The sequence below is a fragment of the Bubalus bubalis genome, chromosome 5 (assembly GCF_019923935.1).
Source record: "Bubalus bubalis isolate 160015118507 breed Murrah chromosome 5, NDDB_SH_1, whole genome shotgun sequence".
NCBI classification, from domain to species: domain Eukaryota; kingdom Metazoa; phylum Chordata; class Mammalia; order Artiodactyla; family Bovidae; genus Bubalus; species Bubalus bubalis.
In genome coordinates, this window is record NC_059161.1 from 47512873 (window position 1) to 47526004 (window position 13132).

General features: G+C 42.7%; 1 protein-coding gene across 8 annotated transcripts in view; it reads right to left on the reverse strand.

Annotated features, from left to right (window-relative positions):
* Window positions 1–622: 622 nt before the first annotated feature.
* Window positions 623–13132, reverse strand: part of AKT3 (AKT serine/threonine kinase 3) — a 282616-nt gene continuing 270106 nt past the window's right edge. For 7 of the 8 annotated variants that reach the window (XM_045165619.1, XM_045165620.1, XM_045165618.1 and 4 more), the window contains 2 exons: window positions 11119–11221; window positions 623–4220 (listed from right to left, as the gene is read on the reverse strand). In XM_045165619.1, the coding sequence (XP_045021554.1) occupies window positions 4135–4220; window positions 11119–11221 (189 nt within the window). In that variant the 3' untranslated portion in view covers window positions 623–4134. The remainder of the gene's footprint in view (window positions 4221–11118; window positions 11222–13132) is intronic. The other variant, NM_001290974.1, reaches the window with a different exon arrangement.

Here is a 13132-nt window from a genome sequence, read left to right on the forward strand (position 1 = left end):
CATACATGCCTGACCAACTTTGGTCCCAAAGCCGTTCCTCTATCTGGCTTAGTCACAGGAGCAAAGCCAAGTTTCATCAATAGTAGGTTTATGAGGTAAAATCAGAAAAAGGCCCCATCCAAAATGACCCTAGGTAAATCAGACTGTAGTCCAACCATCCTACCCATCTATTATCCATTTCTATGTTGGTTAATCTGCCATGAAGTTTTAAAAATATACTCTTAAGAAAGGAAGTATGCAGAGCAACACATTATTAGGAAGACACTGCTGATGAGCTACACTCCTTAAGAATCCTGGGGTCAAACCACCTGATGTGAGGACTATTAGGGACTTAACAAATCTCCACAAAGATCAACCTCCAGCTTCACAGATCTCTCCTAGACCCACTGCTGAGAAGTCAGCACCCCCCCTTTGGAAGCAGCCCTTTTGTAGTTGCACTATTGCCATTTTATTGAAGTAGTAAAATAATCCTGTGTGTTTTTCGAGCTACAAGAAATTTACATACTTTCCTGTTTCCTAGAATGCGGTAATACCAGGTGGACCTATTACATCTTTTCAGAAAAGAAGGATATTCAATTTTCTGAGATTACAGAACCACATCCAACGACAATAAACAGAGAAGTAGCAGATTGACATAGTGCTTTATTTAAGCTGTCTGTACGAAGGAAAATAATGTGCGTCCCTATCATATACGTGTAAAAATACTAAGGATGTACAGTGTACAAAAACAGTTTCTTGTAGTTATTTCACATCCTTGTGGGTCATATACTTAAGGAAAGAAACAGTTTTAGTATGACCAACAGTAAGAGTAAATACAGTTTCTTGGGTTCGTAGTTGCGTCTGCTTAAAATCCTTAACCAGATGACTAGATCTTGTGCGGATCTAATGAAAGAGCTAGCAAGGTCAAGAAATGTCACAAACTATAAAGCTACAGGGAGGTAATTCAATTACCAATTTAGAGGTTTTTCTTTTTATTTAAATAAATACTTTACATTTCATGCTTGCCTGTGATGCACTACCAGGAGCAGGATAAGGGAATTCTACTGCAGACAGTACAAACAGTAGCAGCAAAGTGTGTACACTGACGTGTAATAGAAAGACCCTGCAGTTAGTAAGGAAGGCCCTTACTGTGGACTCTAAGAGAAGCAAGTGGCCCCTGCAAGAACAGTCAGCTTTGAGAAGCTGGAGATCGGGTATGGGAAATGGGAAACACTGGAATAATGCTATGGAGTTAGTGTGGAAAGCAAAGCTCTGAGCAGCCCTGCCAGAAATCCACGCAGAAACGGCCAATTTTCCTCCAAGATGGCTGCATTATGGCCAAGAGGCAGACTTCATGAAAGTCGGTACAGGAATGAGTCTGCAAAGCCTGAACTCCCGCTATTCCAACAGAGTGACTCCAGGTTCAGGCCTTTCCATCTGCCAGAATCCAAAACTTCAGCTGTGGGCAGGCACCAGGGAAGTTTTAGAATCTCCTATACGCCGTTTCTGTTTGTCTCTTGTATTTCCATGTCAGCTGACTGAGATCAGGGAATGAAAGTAAGGGATTCTCAAAATCGAAGCCAAGAAAACACCTTGTGTGACACTTAACGGAATCTCAGAGGGGATACGAGACTAAGCCCCAGGCACCAGCTGGGGACGGGGAGCCGGCTGTACAGAGTGGCCAGCCTGGGGCACAGTCAATGCTGTCCTTAATCCGTAGGCAGTGTCCTTGGCCAAGGTCCTGGAAATCACCTTAAGATTTGGGGGAAAAAAAAAACAAACAACCAAAAACCAAAACCATCTGTGTGCTTAGTGTATGGTATTATACTTTCCCTCTGAAGAAATGAATGCTCTGAATGCCAGCCAGTCTCAGCTTTCCTCTCTTCCTCTCGCCTGTTTCTTTTTTACATAATGGATGCAAGACAACTTACAGGACATACCTTCTAGTCAACTTCCTTGTCAAAGTGAAACATTCAACATAATTCCAAGTGGAAAAAAAAAAAAAAGTTGAGCTATATGTGTAAGTAAGAATGAACTATCATTGACTGTAACTTCCTACTCAGTACTAAGGATGAACTTCACTCAGATAGAGATATGAAAAATTAGGATAAAATCTATGTCTGAATATGTCTTAGCTGCCTTAGTAAAATGCCCTTTAACCCCCCGTCAGTCCCAGTGGTCCGCCCACCGCCAGCAGTGGTTTCCTGTCTATAAACCCACACTTCCAGCATCAAGAGGCTAAGACATCTGCATATGAATATGATTCATCCCACTTAGAAAGTCACTTGCTCTTTCATACAATGCAATCATAACACTACAGCACGCTGTAGTCTTCCATTTGGGAGCTGTCAGATAGTTTAACTAAAATACATCTCCACGATGGCTCCATGGAGTCAGGAGGCCTCCAGCTTGCCACAACAAGGGCCCCCTGCCCCCTGGACTTCATAGGCTGCTTTGGAAAATGTCAGCTCCTAGCACCAAAGGGTTTAATCTGAAGATCATCATTAATGAAAGAGAAAGATGAGGTTTGCATACATGTCCCCTTTCAGTGAGAAATGTTGGAATTTGAGGACATGAGTATATACAGAAAAAGAAAAGTCAGAGGTGTTCTTTTTTGTTTTGTTTTTCTCCCTGATGGCTTAATTCAGTGATAAATGTACCATGATCAGAATAAACACACCAGGTCCTTATCCTTTACTGCCCACTTTGTAAATACTTGAGATGTGTTCATTTTGCAAAATAAAGTCCATTTCTTATCATCCAGGTCTCAATTTTCTTCATTATATTATGTTGCCAGGCCATCATAACCTTTCAATTCTCAAAATAGCAAATATAACATCCATTTGTTTCCACCCCTTGGCATAGATGGTTGAAGATTTCTCATTTTTAGCACCAAGGGGTTGAATGACAGCATCTCTTCTCCCAAAGCCAAATTCTAATCTATATGTACAATTTCAGAGCCTCATCAAAAATTTTTTTACACAGGAGAAAAAGTGCATGAGTCTCACCGGCGTGTACATTCCTTGCACATGGGTCGAAAGAAACTGCAGTAAGTCTATTTTACGTAAGTTGGAGCTGCATTTGCTAACATGACATACAGTTCTCATCACTAAAAAATAAATACTACTGCAATATAAACAAAATCATAAAAGGACATTCGAAGTTTTAACATCTGAGAAAAAGCTATTTCACGTAGAACTGAAAGTAAAACAAATCGAAACAAATGAGGTGAACGCCTGTTCACCTCGGTGTACAGATTTTGGTGAAAAACAGGATCGTTACACCTGTCTACATTCTTCAGCCATCAGAGGTGATAATATCAGGAAGGGGAAGAGGTTTCCAAGCACAGGGGAAATAAAATGCTCTCTGGTGCAAATCATGTCGGAGACCCTTAAGTCATCTACTCTGCTGTGCACACGCTTCCTTCCTTGGCAGAACAACGTTCCTTTGCCAATAAGAGCCTGTGAAATCTGGACATCCACGTGGAACACTAGGCTTCCTCTGCAGTACTGAACAGGCATTTCAATTTATAAATGTATCTGTCTATCTTAACAGTTGTTCAGTCCTTCTCTCAAATGCTTCCTAATGAATTCCAGCCGGATCTTACTGGTACATACCTATTTTATACACTCAGCTGATATGCTTTACTAAGATTCTGCATATGCACATCACCACGCTTCCACAGTTGCTTGTTCTGAATTAAAAACTAAATCTTCTTAGTCTAATTAGTTTTTGATTTATCGTCTAGAAAGTTAAAAAATGTACCTAGAATCATTTAGCCTTCACTGTTAGGGAAAAACAAAAATTAAAAGATCAAAAGATGACAGTTGGTGCACAAATGAACCATGGTGGGCTCATGACTTTCAAAGATTGTAAAATTACCTCTTAAAGTTGCTATAATAGTAAGACAGTAGCAGCAACAGCATGAGACCTTAGACTGAGATACAATTTCATGCAAAAACAAAAATGTCGAGTGTGTCTGCGTATATGTGTGTTCTCATGTGGGTGAAAGGTGGCGAGGGGTGAAGACCTTGGACTGGTCTGGGATGTCTGAAGGTGCTCCTGCATTTGTAAGAGTTAGGACTGCTGTGATGTCCAGGAATCATTTTCAGTAATAAACCTAAGATGACAGTGAAGTAGCAGAAGTAAAGAGACTTATTCTCGTCCACTTGCAGAGTAGGAAAACTGAGGGAAGTGCGGCCGCCTCTCATTGTCCATGCAGTCCATACCGTCCTCATCATCTGTGGGCAGGAAACAGCTATTTAATTTTATGTTAATTTTTTGCAACATAATCTCTGGTCTATATAGCTCTAATTCCTAACATAATAAAGATGAACAGAGGCTAATGCTCCCAGAAACTTGTGTCTCTCAATAGAATATACAATGAATACACTTACCTCAAAAACCATCTCATTTTCAAACATAATCTATGAAGAAATAATACTATCATATCATTTCCTTCATGACACTAACATTTCAAGACTCAAAACTGTGAAAAACTATTGAAAAGATTCATGTCGGTGTATGGCAAAAACTGCCACAATAGTGTAATTAGCCTCCAATTAAAATAAATAAATGAAAAAAAAATTTTTAATAGAAAGGAACAAATGATCTTCAGTTACCTTTAATTTCAAAATTATAAAGTCAAAGAATCCTACGGCACTCAAAGTTATATGCTAATTATTTTCAATATCAATCTGTCTTGAAATGCTTGTTATTTCTTCTTCATGGCACTTTCAGTGTGATTGCAAAATTAAGTTTATTTGTGATTCCATTTCATCTGAGCCCTTGATTACATGGTTAAGATTTTACATTCTTTACATATAATACCTGCTCTAACTCACCGATCCTAATTTTCCTATGATAAAACCTTAAACTAGAATAAAGAAAGTAAGTCAAGGAAAGAAAGGAAAAGATGTCAGCATCTGAGGTACTAGTTCATCAGGAAACAAACTGGGAGATTTGAAAGGCATGGAAAGAGACTGTTTTCATTTAAGCCGTTCCTCCTGTTGCTCCTCTCTTTTTTCTTGCATGTGAAAGATTACAAAGGCTCACCCAACCTTTTCCCATAACTATTCTGATGATTAAAATCTTGCAGTGTCAGAATGCTCTTCCTTCTTTGGGTCATGAATTCAGTCACTCAGCCCACAACATTCCCTGTGATCTGCTCTGGGCTCTGAACAAAGTCCCTCCTGTCCTGGGGACTCACTCTCTGTAAGGGGAGGTGCCCCATTAACTCCCTCTGCTCCACTCAAAGTGCCTTTGGTCATATGCTATCCTATATGAAATAAGTGAGAGTCTTTCAAATACCCAACCTTCTTTTCTTCGAGCAAAATAATTCCCTTTCCTCAAATATATATAGGAAATACGTGTTACCAATTCTTTTACTTTTCCGGCCTCTCCACAGAACGGGAGAAGGAACAGGCCAGACCCTGCTGCATCGGGGGCACTGACCCTGTCACACAAGAAGGCTGTTGCTCTGCATTCCTCTGAGGAATAACACACACTGCTGCCCTTGCCTTTCCTCACTGTTCTTTTCAGTATCCTTTTTTTTTTTAACTAAAAAATTCTTTAAAAAATGTATTTACTTATTTTTGGCTGTACTGGGTCTTAGTTGCTGAGCAAGCTTCTCTCCAGTTGTGGCGAGTGGGGGCTACTCTTCAGTTATGGGGCAGCGGCTTCTCTTGTTGCAGAGCACGGGCTCCAGGGGTTGTGGGCTCAGCAGTGGCAGCCCCCAGGCTCAGTAGTCGTGGCGCACGGGCTTAGTTGCTCCGAGCCATGGGGATCTTCCCGGACCAGGGATTGAACCCATCTCCTCCACTGGCAGGCAGATTCTTCACTTCTGAGCCACCAGGGAAAACCCAGCACTCTATTTTTAACAGAAGATTTTGGACCTGGGTTCGATCCCTGGGTTGGGACAATCCCCTGGAGAAGGGAACAGCTACCCACTCTAGTATTCTAACCTCGGGGTCGCAAAGAGTCGGACACAACTGAATGACTTTCACATCATCAGAAATGATTCAAGTTGCTAACCAAAATTTGTAGCCTTGAATATCCCAGAAAATATCATTTTATTAGGTAGGAAACAATCCATCAAGAAGCAGTTGTGGTTCCCTACTCCTTGTAAACCCTCCTCTTGCAAACAGACCTTTTAAACTCAGCATTTCCAGATAGCACTGTGATTTAGGGAAATCTCTGCCTCCTTATAAAATAACTGGTTAGGTACCAAGCAAACCACAGGCATCTTTTAGGTCAAATACCTTCCACAGTATTTTCAGATATACTAAAGACAGAAGACACAGAGGATGGCATATCTGTTTTGAGTCACAAACTATAAAAACTCTCTAGAGCAGCAGTCCCCAACCTTTTTGGCACCAGGGGCCAGTTTTGTGGAAGATAATTTTTCCATGGACCAGGCAGTGGGGAATGGTTTCGAGACGATTCAAACGCATTTACTATGCACCTTATTTCTAATCTCATGATGCCACTGATCCGACAGGAGGTCCTGGTCTGTAGCCCGGAGGTTGGGGACCCCCTGCTCTAGCAGAAAGACAGCTGAAATCTTAACATTCAGACTCTGCCAATCACATTGCAAAGAACAGTTCTCCCCACTAGCAGCTTTGTTTCGCTGGGTGTGTTTTGGCACAGTGAACAGACAGCATGTGTGGGAAGTCTGATGTTGTCTGGCCTCGGACACAGAAGGACTTGCCCAGCACCCTGGGCTGCACCCAGGACTTGCACCAAGGTGAGAAGGCCTGGAGACCAGGGCAGTCAGGCTCGTGACAGAAGGAGGGGTTGGATTTCCTTTTCGAGGATTATTATTGCTATGAGGTAGCAAAGTTAAGAGAAACTTTTCATTCTGACACTTTAGGAACAAGTTAATCCCATTTCTGAACATAAGTATAAATCTCATCGATAACCTTGCGAGGGCCCCACATCTAGATTTTCTTTAAAGTCAGTTACATCACGTTTTCCATTTCCCTCCTATTCTTTTGAACGTGGCATTAGTGAGGGGCAAGTCTCTGATCATGGCCCCAAGAGGAACCGTGAGTCGGGGAGGTGCTGGGACAGGAATGAGGGGTTCCCCTGAGCCCTTGGTACTGTGCATGCCAGTGTGGGGCTGAGGAAGAAGGAGCACTCCAGGGAAGTGCCAGCTGACAGGGCAGCCGGCTGCCCCAGCCAGGCCTTCACACTCAGTCAATGCATATAAATGCATTCCCACTCAGAAAGCAGGTTCAGAGGGAACAGTGATGATAATGGACGTGAACTGTGCAAAAAACCCAAATAGCACGTCCCTGGGAAAAGAAATAGGGTGATCAACCCTATATTATACAACCGAATCCCTGGATCCAGGCAGCATTAGTTGCCTGATTTCCTGAGAATGTTAACCAAAGTAATTATATGGCAGCAAAAGCTCAAAGAAATCCCCTTTTTCTCTAAGAGGAAGGCAGAGGACCATTAATGGATGTAAAGCAAGAAGACACATTCCAAAATCTGCTCAATTAATTAACACCAGTGAGGACAATCTGGCATATTACTGCAGCTGTTTGTGAAAAAGGAACATTTGCCTCTCTAACTGCTGATTTGTTCTAAAAAATAACTCCATTCTGTTCTACAAAAGCAAGGTGGCAAGTGGGGAGACAATCGCTAACTTAATGGTCCTACTGCGGCCTTTTGTGAACAAAACCTCTGTGCTTTTAGCAGCTTCAGAGCTGCACTGGTCTCTCACCAGCAACACTATTCAAAGCTGCAAAAAGAAAAGATTATGTTAAAAGTAATCACAGTTCACAGCTTCACAGATTTTCCTTTGATCCGCCTCTTAAGGGAATTTAGGATATACCCACGGATCACCCAAGTGAAAACACTGCCCTTGTGCCCAGAAGAAGCCAGCTGCTGCAGACCCCAAGCACTGAGGCCATGCCCTGAGGCAGGGATCCAGCCCCACGGCCTGCCCTGGGAGCCACGCTGGGCTGAGCCGCAGAGGACAGCCTGGCTGGTGCCCACCCTTGGCCACAGCCCACCCCACTGAGCTCTCTCATCTGACTTCTCTCTCTAGAAACCTGAATCAGAAACTAAGACAGCAGGTCCACAGGGCCATCCTGCCCCTAGACTGGGGTACGCTCCTGTCAGTCCAGATGCTGCTGGAGGCATGTTCTGGGGCTACCCAGGGCTCAGCGCCAGGGGAGGTCCCGCCCACTGCCAGCATCACAGTTCAGCAGTCCCTTCCCCATGCCCCTCCACTCACGCCCGCTCTTTTTTGCTACGTTTTTACCTATCATCACTCTCCACGCAGTGGGTCACATATCAAAGGACACTATGGTTGTGGTTAACCTGATGCTTCAATAAAATAAAAAGGGGTATTTAAACCTATAGAACTCTGGGTGCCTTTCCTAAAGAGACGGCTTCTCAGGCACACACAGTGAGTGACCTGCCATATTCCAGAGCTAGTGTGGGGTGCCGGGAGACAAAGCAGGGCCCAATCCAGGGCTTTTTCAATCCACCTTTCTCTTCCACACTGATATTTTCCTTTTAACATTCTGGAATAAAATTTGCACTCATGGTTTTGCATTTACATGGCCTACCTATCTCTATGACTCTCAAAATAGCACATTTAGCTTGTCCTAAGACACGACTGAGCAACTGAACTGAACTGAACTGAAGAGTTAGAGTGCACGAATACCAAAAGCTCTATTTAACCTCACCAAGCTCCGTGTGAAATCGCATAAGGACGTCAGCCAAACACAAATGCTGGGCTGGGATGAGCAGCAGCACTGTTTGGAGCGACCCGGGCCTCTTCCTGGCCCAGGCCTCATTAGAGACTGTTTCTTTACTCACTTAACACATATTCATTGAATACCTATGCTGAGCCAGGTACCTAACTCAGAGCTGGGGCTAGCAGCGAATAAGACAAACCAAATCCTTCTTCTCAGAGCTACCATGTTCAAGCTGGAGAAACAGACAATAAAACAAACTACAAATCAACCAGAAGGATTCCAGCAAGTAAAGGTGTCAATGTACAGAATTAGGGGGTGGGGTGATGGGGTCTGAGGGGTGGCACTGTTTTTAAGGTAAGGAGGCTAAAGTGCGTGCTCTGATACAGCGACACTTAGAGATCTGAAGGACAAGTAAGAATTATTCATGCGTACGTCTGGGAAAAGAGAATTCCAGGCAGAGGACGGCAAACACACAGTCCTGAGGCACAGTGTGTGTTCACAGCGGGGCTGGAACCCAGGGACTGCAGAGAAGACAGACAGGATGCGGTCAGAGAGGAGGACAGGAGCAGATCTGACGGCTGCGCAGCCGGGTCAGCGGCTGGGTCACAGCAGCCGGGAGGCCCCTGGAGGGTTCGAAGCAGGAGAATGATGTGGTCTGATTACAATCAAGGTTATATACCAATGAGGAGGCCCCCAAAACGCTCTCTGGTGGGAAGTACTTCTAGGCTAGTCCAACAACTCAATGGTGTTGCCCAGAATTTCAGACAATTAAACTGTATCACCAACAGCCTACACTGGGCCAGGGAAAACCACGCCATGGCTGTGCCCACTGCTCCTGTTCAGATGGTCCTTAGCTGACTGCCCACAACTCCACAGGCCTTCTAACATCTTCAGCTCTCAGAGATTCTGATTCTAGCGATGAAGCCCCACACCCACCACTGGTGACAAACAACGAGCAGGGCCTCAATATGCTGCCAGTTCACAAGTTCACCAACTGTACCGTTGGCCAAGATGTGACTCCTGCTCCTGACTACAGCTAATACTAACTGTGGGCCTTGGGAAAGCTCCTCTTCTCTCTGGGTTTTAATTTTTTCCCTTATAAAATGAACGTTAAGAGGATCTTAAATTCTTGGAAATCTAAAGAAAGAAAAGTATATATGCACACATAATTATATTTTTCATTTCACAGTATTTATGATCCCTCTTTTTTGTCAGCCATAGGTCTCAGATTGAAAACGCAGCCTAGACAACTCCTATTTTGCCTTTCAAAGCTGTAATCATTGACCACATCCACCGGTGCAACAGTACTTCAATCTTCCCTCTCGTGGATGCTCAGTGTAAATCAGCACTATCAACTAGTCTGCTTTTTAAAAAGGAAAAGAGGAGAGGAAATGTAGAGAAGGATATAAAGGGAAAAAAAGGAGGAAAAACTAGTATGACGTTATTGTGTGAGCCGCAAGATGTGTCAATTGAAGAAATCATCTACTATCCAAATTTGTCCCTGAAACTCAATTTTGTCCTCAGTCCTAAACTAATGATGACAGACACAGGCCTTTGTCAACATGCAAGAATGCTTATAAATTACATTTTATAAACTTCTCTTCCCATTAAGGGAAAGGTATTCATTAAAATGTGGGGTACACACTAATACATGTGGAATGATTTTAAGTGGTACATGAACATATAGTTTTAATAAATTTGTAATTTAACTTATCAAAAACTATTAGCAAACTAAATTATTTCTTCATAGATATTAATGCTTAAGACAAAGCTAAGCAAAAAAGGGTGGTTCAGTTTAAAGTGAATTTTAAAAAACTGCTAAGTAAGCATGAGACCAGAATTACCAAAATTCTGAAGGTAGTGTCTGAATGAACAGTGGTTAACAAGGGAGGTCTTCATTTCAGAATCCTTTTAGTTGAGGTCAAAATAATTTATTGGAGAATGGTAGGGAAGAATTAGCTTCCCTGGTTGCTCAGTGGTAAAGAATCCACCTGCCAACGCAGCAGATGCAAGTTCAATCCCTGGATCTGGAAGATCTCCTAGAGAAGGAAACGGCAGCCTACTCCAGTATTCTTGCCCAGGAAATCCCATGGAGAGAGCAGCCTGGTGGGCCAGTCCTTAGGGTTGCAAAGAGTGGGACACAACTTAGCAACTCAGCACCCGTGCACGCAGAAAAGAGCTAGTTAGTCTAAAATTTAGTCTATAATTCTCAAGTCTACAATTTTTCCACATATAATTTTTTTACTCAAAAAAACTTTTCTCTTAGCTACCTGTCTTTAAGTATTTCCACTTTGAACCCCATGTTCTTAAAAGGAATAGAATTACATCACTATGGAATTTGAACTAGAAAATAATCAGTTTTAAAAAATGGCTGTTTTCTTCAATTATATTGGAACATTATCAACTGCCTTCTAGATTTACTTACATTTTTCAGGTGGTGTTATTGTAATAGTCTGAGCTGTAAATTCTTCATCAAAATATCTGGTGTCTGTCTCAGACGTTACTTGAGGCTTAAAAGGAGGTACAAGCTGTAAGAAGCAAAAGGGTACTATTAACAGACTTTAATTTAGGAAAATACATTTCTAGGATAAAATTAGAGAGTGAGTATTGAATGAATAGTGTATGAGGTTAGACTTCTCGGTCACTGTACAAGGCAGGTGTGTCTTTGGCTTCATGGTCAGAGGTATTTGGCTTCAAGGTTAAGTCTAAACAGAGAACAGTAGATACTTGGTGGTTCTGTGTAACATTTGAGGGGTTATGTGAAATAGAACAAATGAAAATCAAAGAAAAGAATGGGAAGAGGATATTGAAAAGTCTGTCCCCATATTTTTTCCTAGGAAAGTACATACAAAACCAATGGATCTGGACTGCTGTCACAGAACATAGGGTCTTCCTGCTACAGGAAAAGCACTTGCTGGCTTTCTCTAGCTCTTCCAGGTACCTGGCTGAACAGGTTATTATTAAAAATGCAACTTAATAACACAGTTATTACCTAGGTCACAAATAGAGCACTGCCTCTGTACCTGGCAAAGGGGCTTGTGGCAGCCCCTGAAGTGATGTGCAGACGTTCTGTTCATCGATTTGATCAGCTCCTCAAAGGGAACTATGACCCAAAAGATTAGGAGGAACTACTCTAAGGGTTGAGAGAACTGACTCATTTGCCTCCAACCTGCAGCAGGCACCCTGGTGGCTCAGAGGTTAAAGCGTCTGCCTCCAATGCGGGAGACCCGGGTTCAATCCCTGGGTCAGGAAGATCCCCTGGAGAAGGAAATGGTAACCCACTCCAATATTCTTGCCTGGAGAATCCCATGGACAGAGAAGCCTGGTAGGCTACAGTCCACAGGGTCTCAAAGAGTCGGACACGACTGAGCAACTTCACTTTCTGCAGCAGGCACGCGGTGGGGGAAAAGTCCTGGGCTGCTGAAGGTTACAGAATCCTGAGCCACGTGGCTCTCCGCATCGGTAGCCTCCACTGGCCAGTGGGACTGGAGCCAGGAGGGGGCTCCTGCTTCTCAGGGCTCCCAGCCTCACAGGTGAGAGTCTACAGGTTTCTTTTAACACAGGGAGCCCAGCCCCAGAGCTACTCTGACGAATACCACTCTGATGAATGGTGGTATTCATTCTGATGCTCTGATGAATACCATGAAGACAGAAAAATGAAAAACAGAACGACAGAAACTAGTATGTTTTATAAAAATTTTACAGAAACAAATACCCAATTGGCATCACTCAATGCACTTTCCACACTTACTGTCACCAAATTTATGTTAAATAGTCAGACAAAGATCTTTAAATTATTCTCTAGATGGACTATGCTTTAAAAAACCAAGGGGTAAGCAAAGTTAAAAGCATGTTTTCAAAATAAAGGACCGCATTTCAGTTTATAGCACATGTTATAAAGCATTTGAAATTTCTTTTCTTTTGAACATTCTTTCTTTATGCCCCCAATATACAGATATTCTAAAGTCTCTATCACTAGCAAGCACTCCTTCTTGGGAGGACTGAATCAAATTCAGGTTGCACTGATGAGCTGTTGCTAAGATAACAACATATTTCCAGCTGCTCTGTTAGGATGACTGGACACAAGCAAGCAGTTCACACCGCTGATGGGAATCGTCCCTCTTCCATTCATTCAAAAGTGCAATCTCACACTGCTTTATCCTCCTTCCAAAGACTTTTCAACATCTGACACATACACGTGTACATCACCATTACACCTCCTCCTCAATAAAATAAAAGTTCCATGAGAGCATGATCCTGCAAATCCCTCAATGGCATCATAGACATACAAGAACACCAACGGTGATAGTGACTGCAGAATTTGGGTTTTTCCTTCAAGAAAACAGAGGGATAACTGCCTCTCGTGCAGGCAACTAGAAGACAGGGATTTTGGTTGTACCTTTCTTTCTGATTCACCATTCTACAAATGTTCCAAAAAT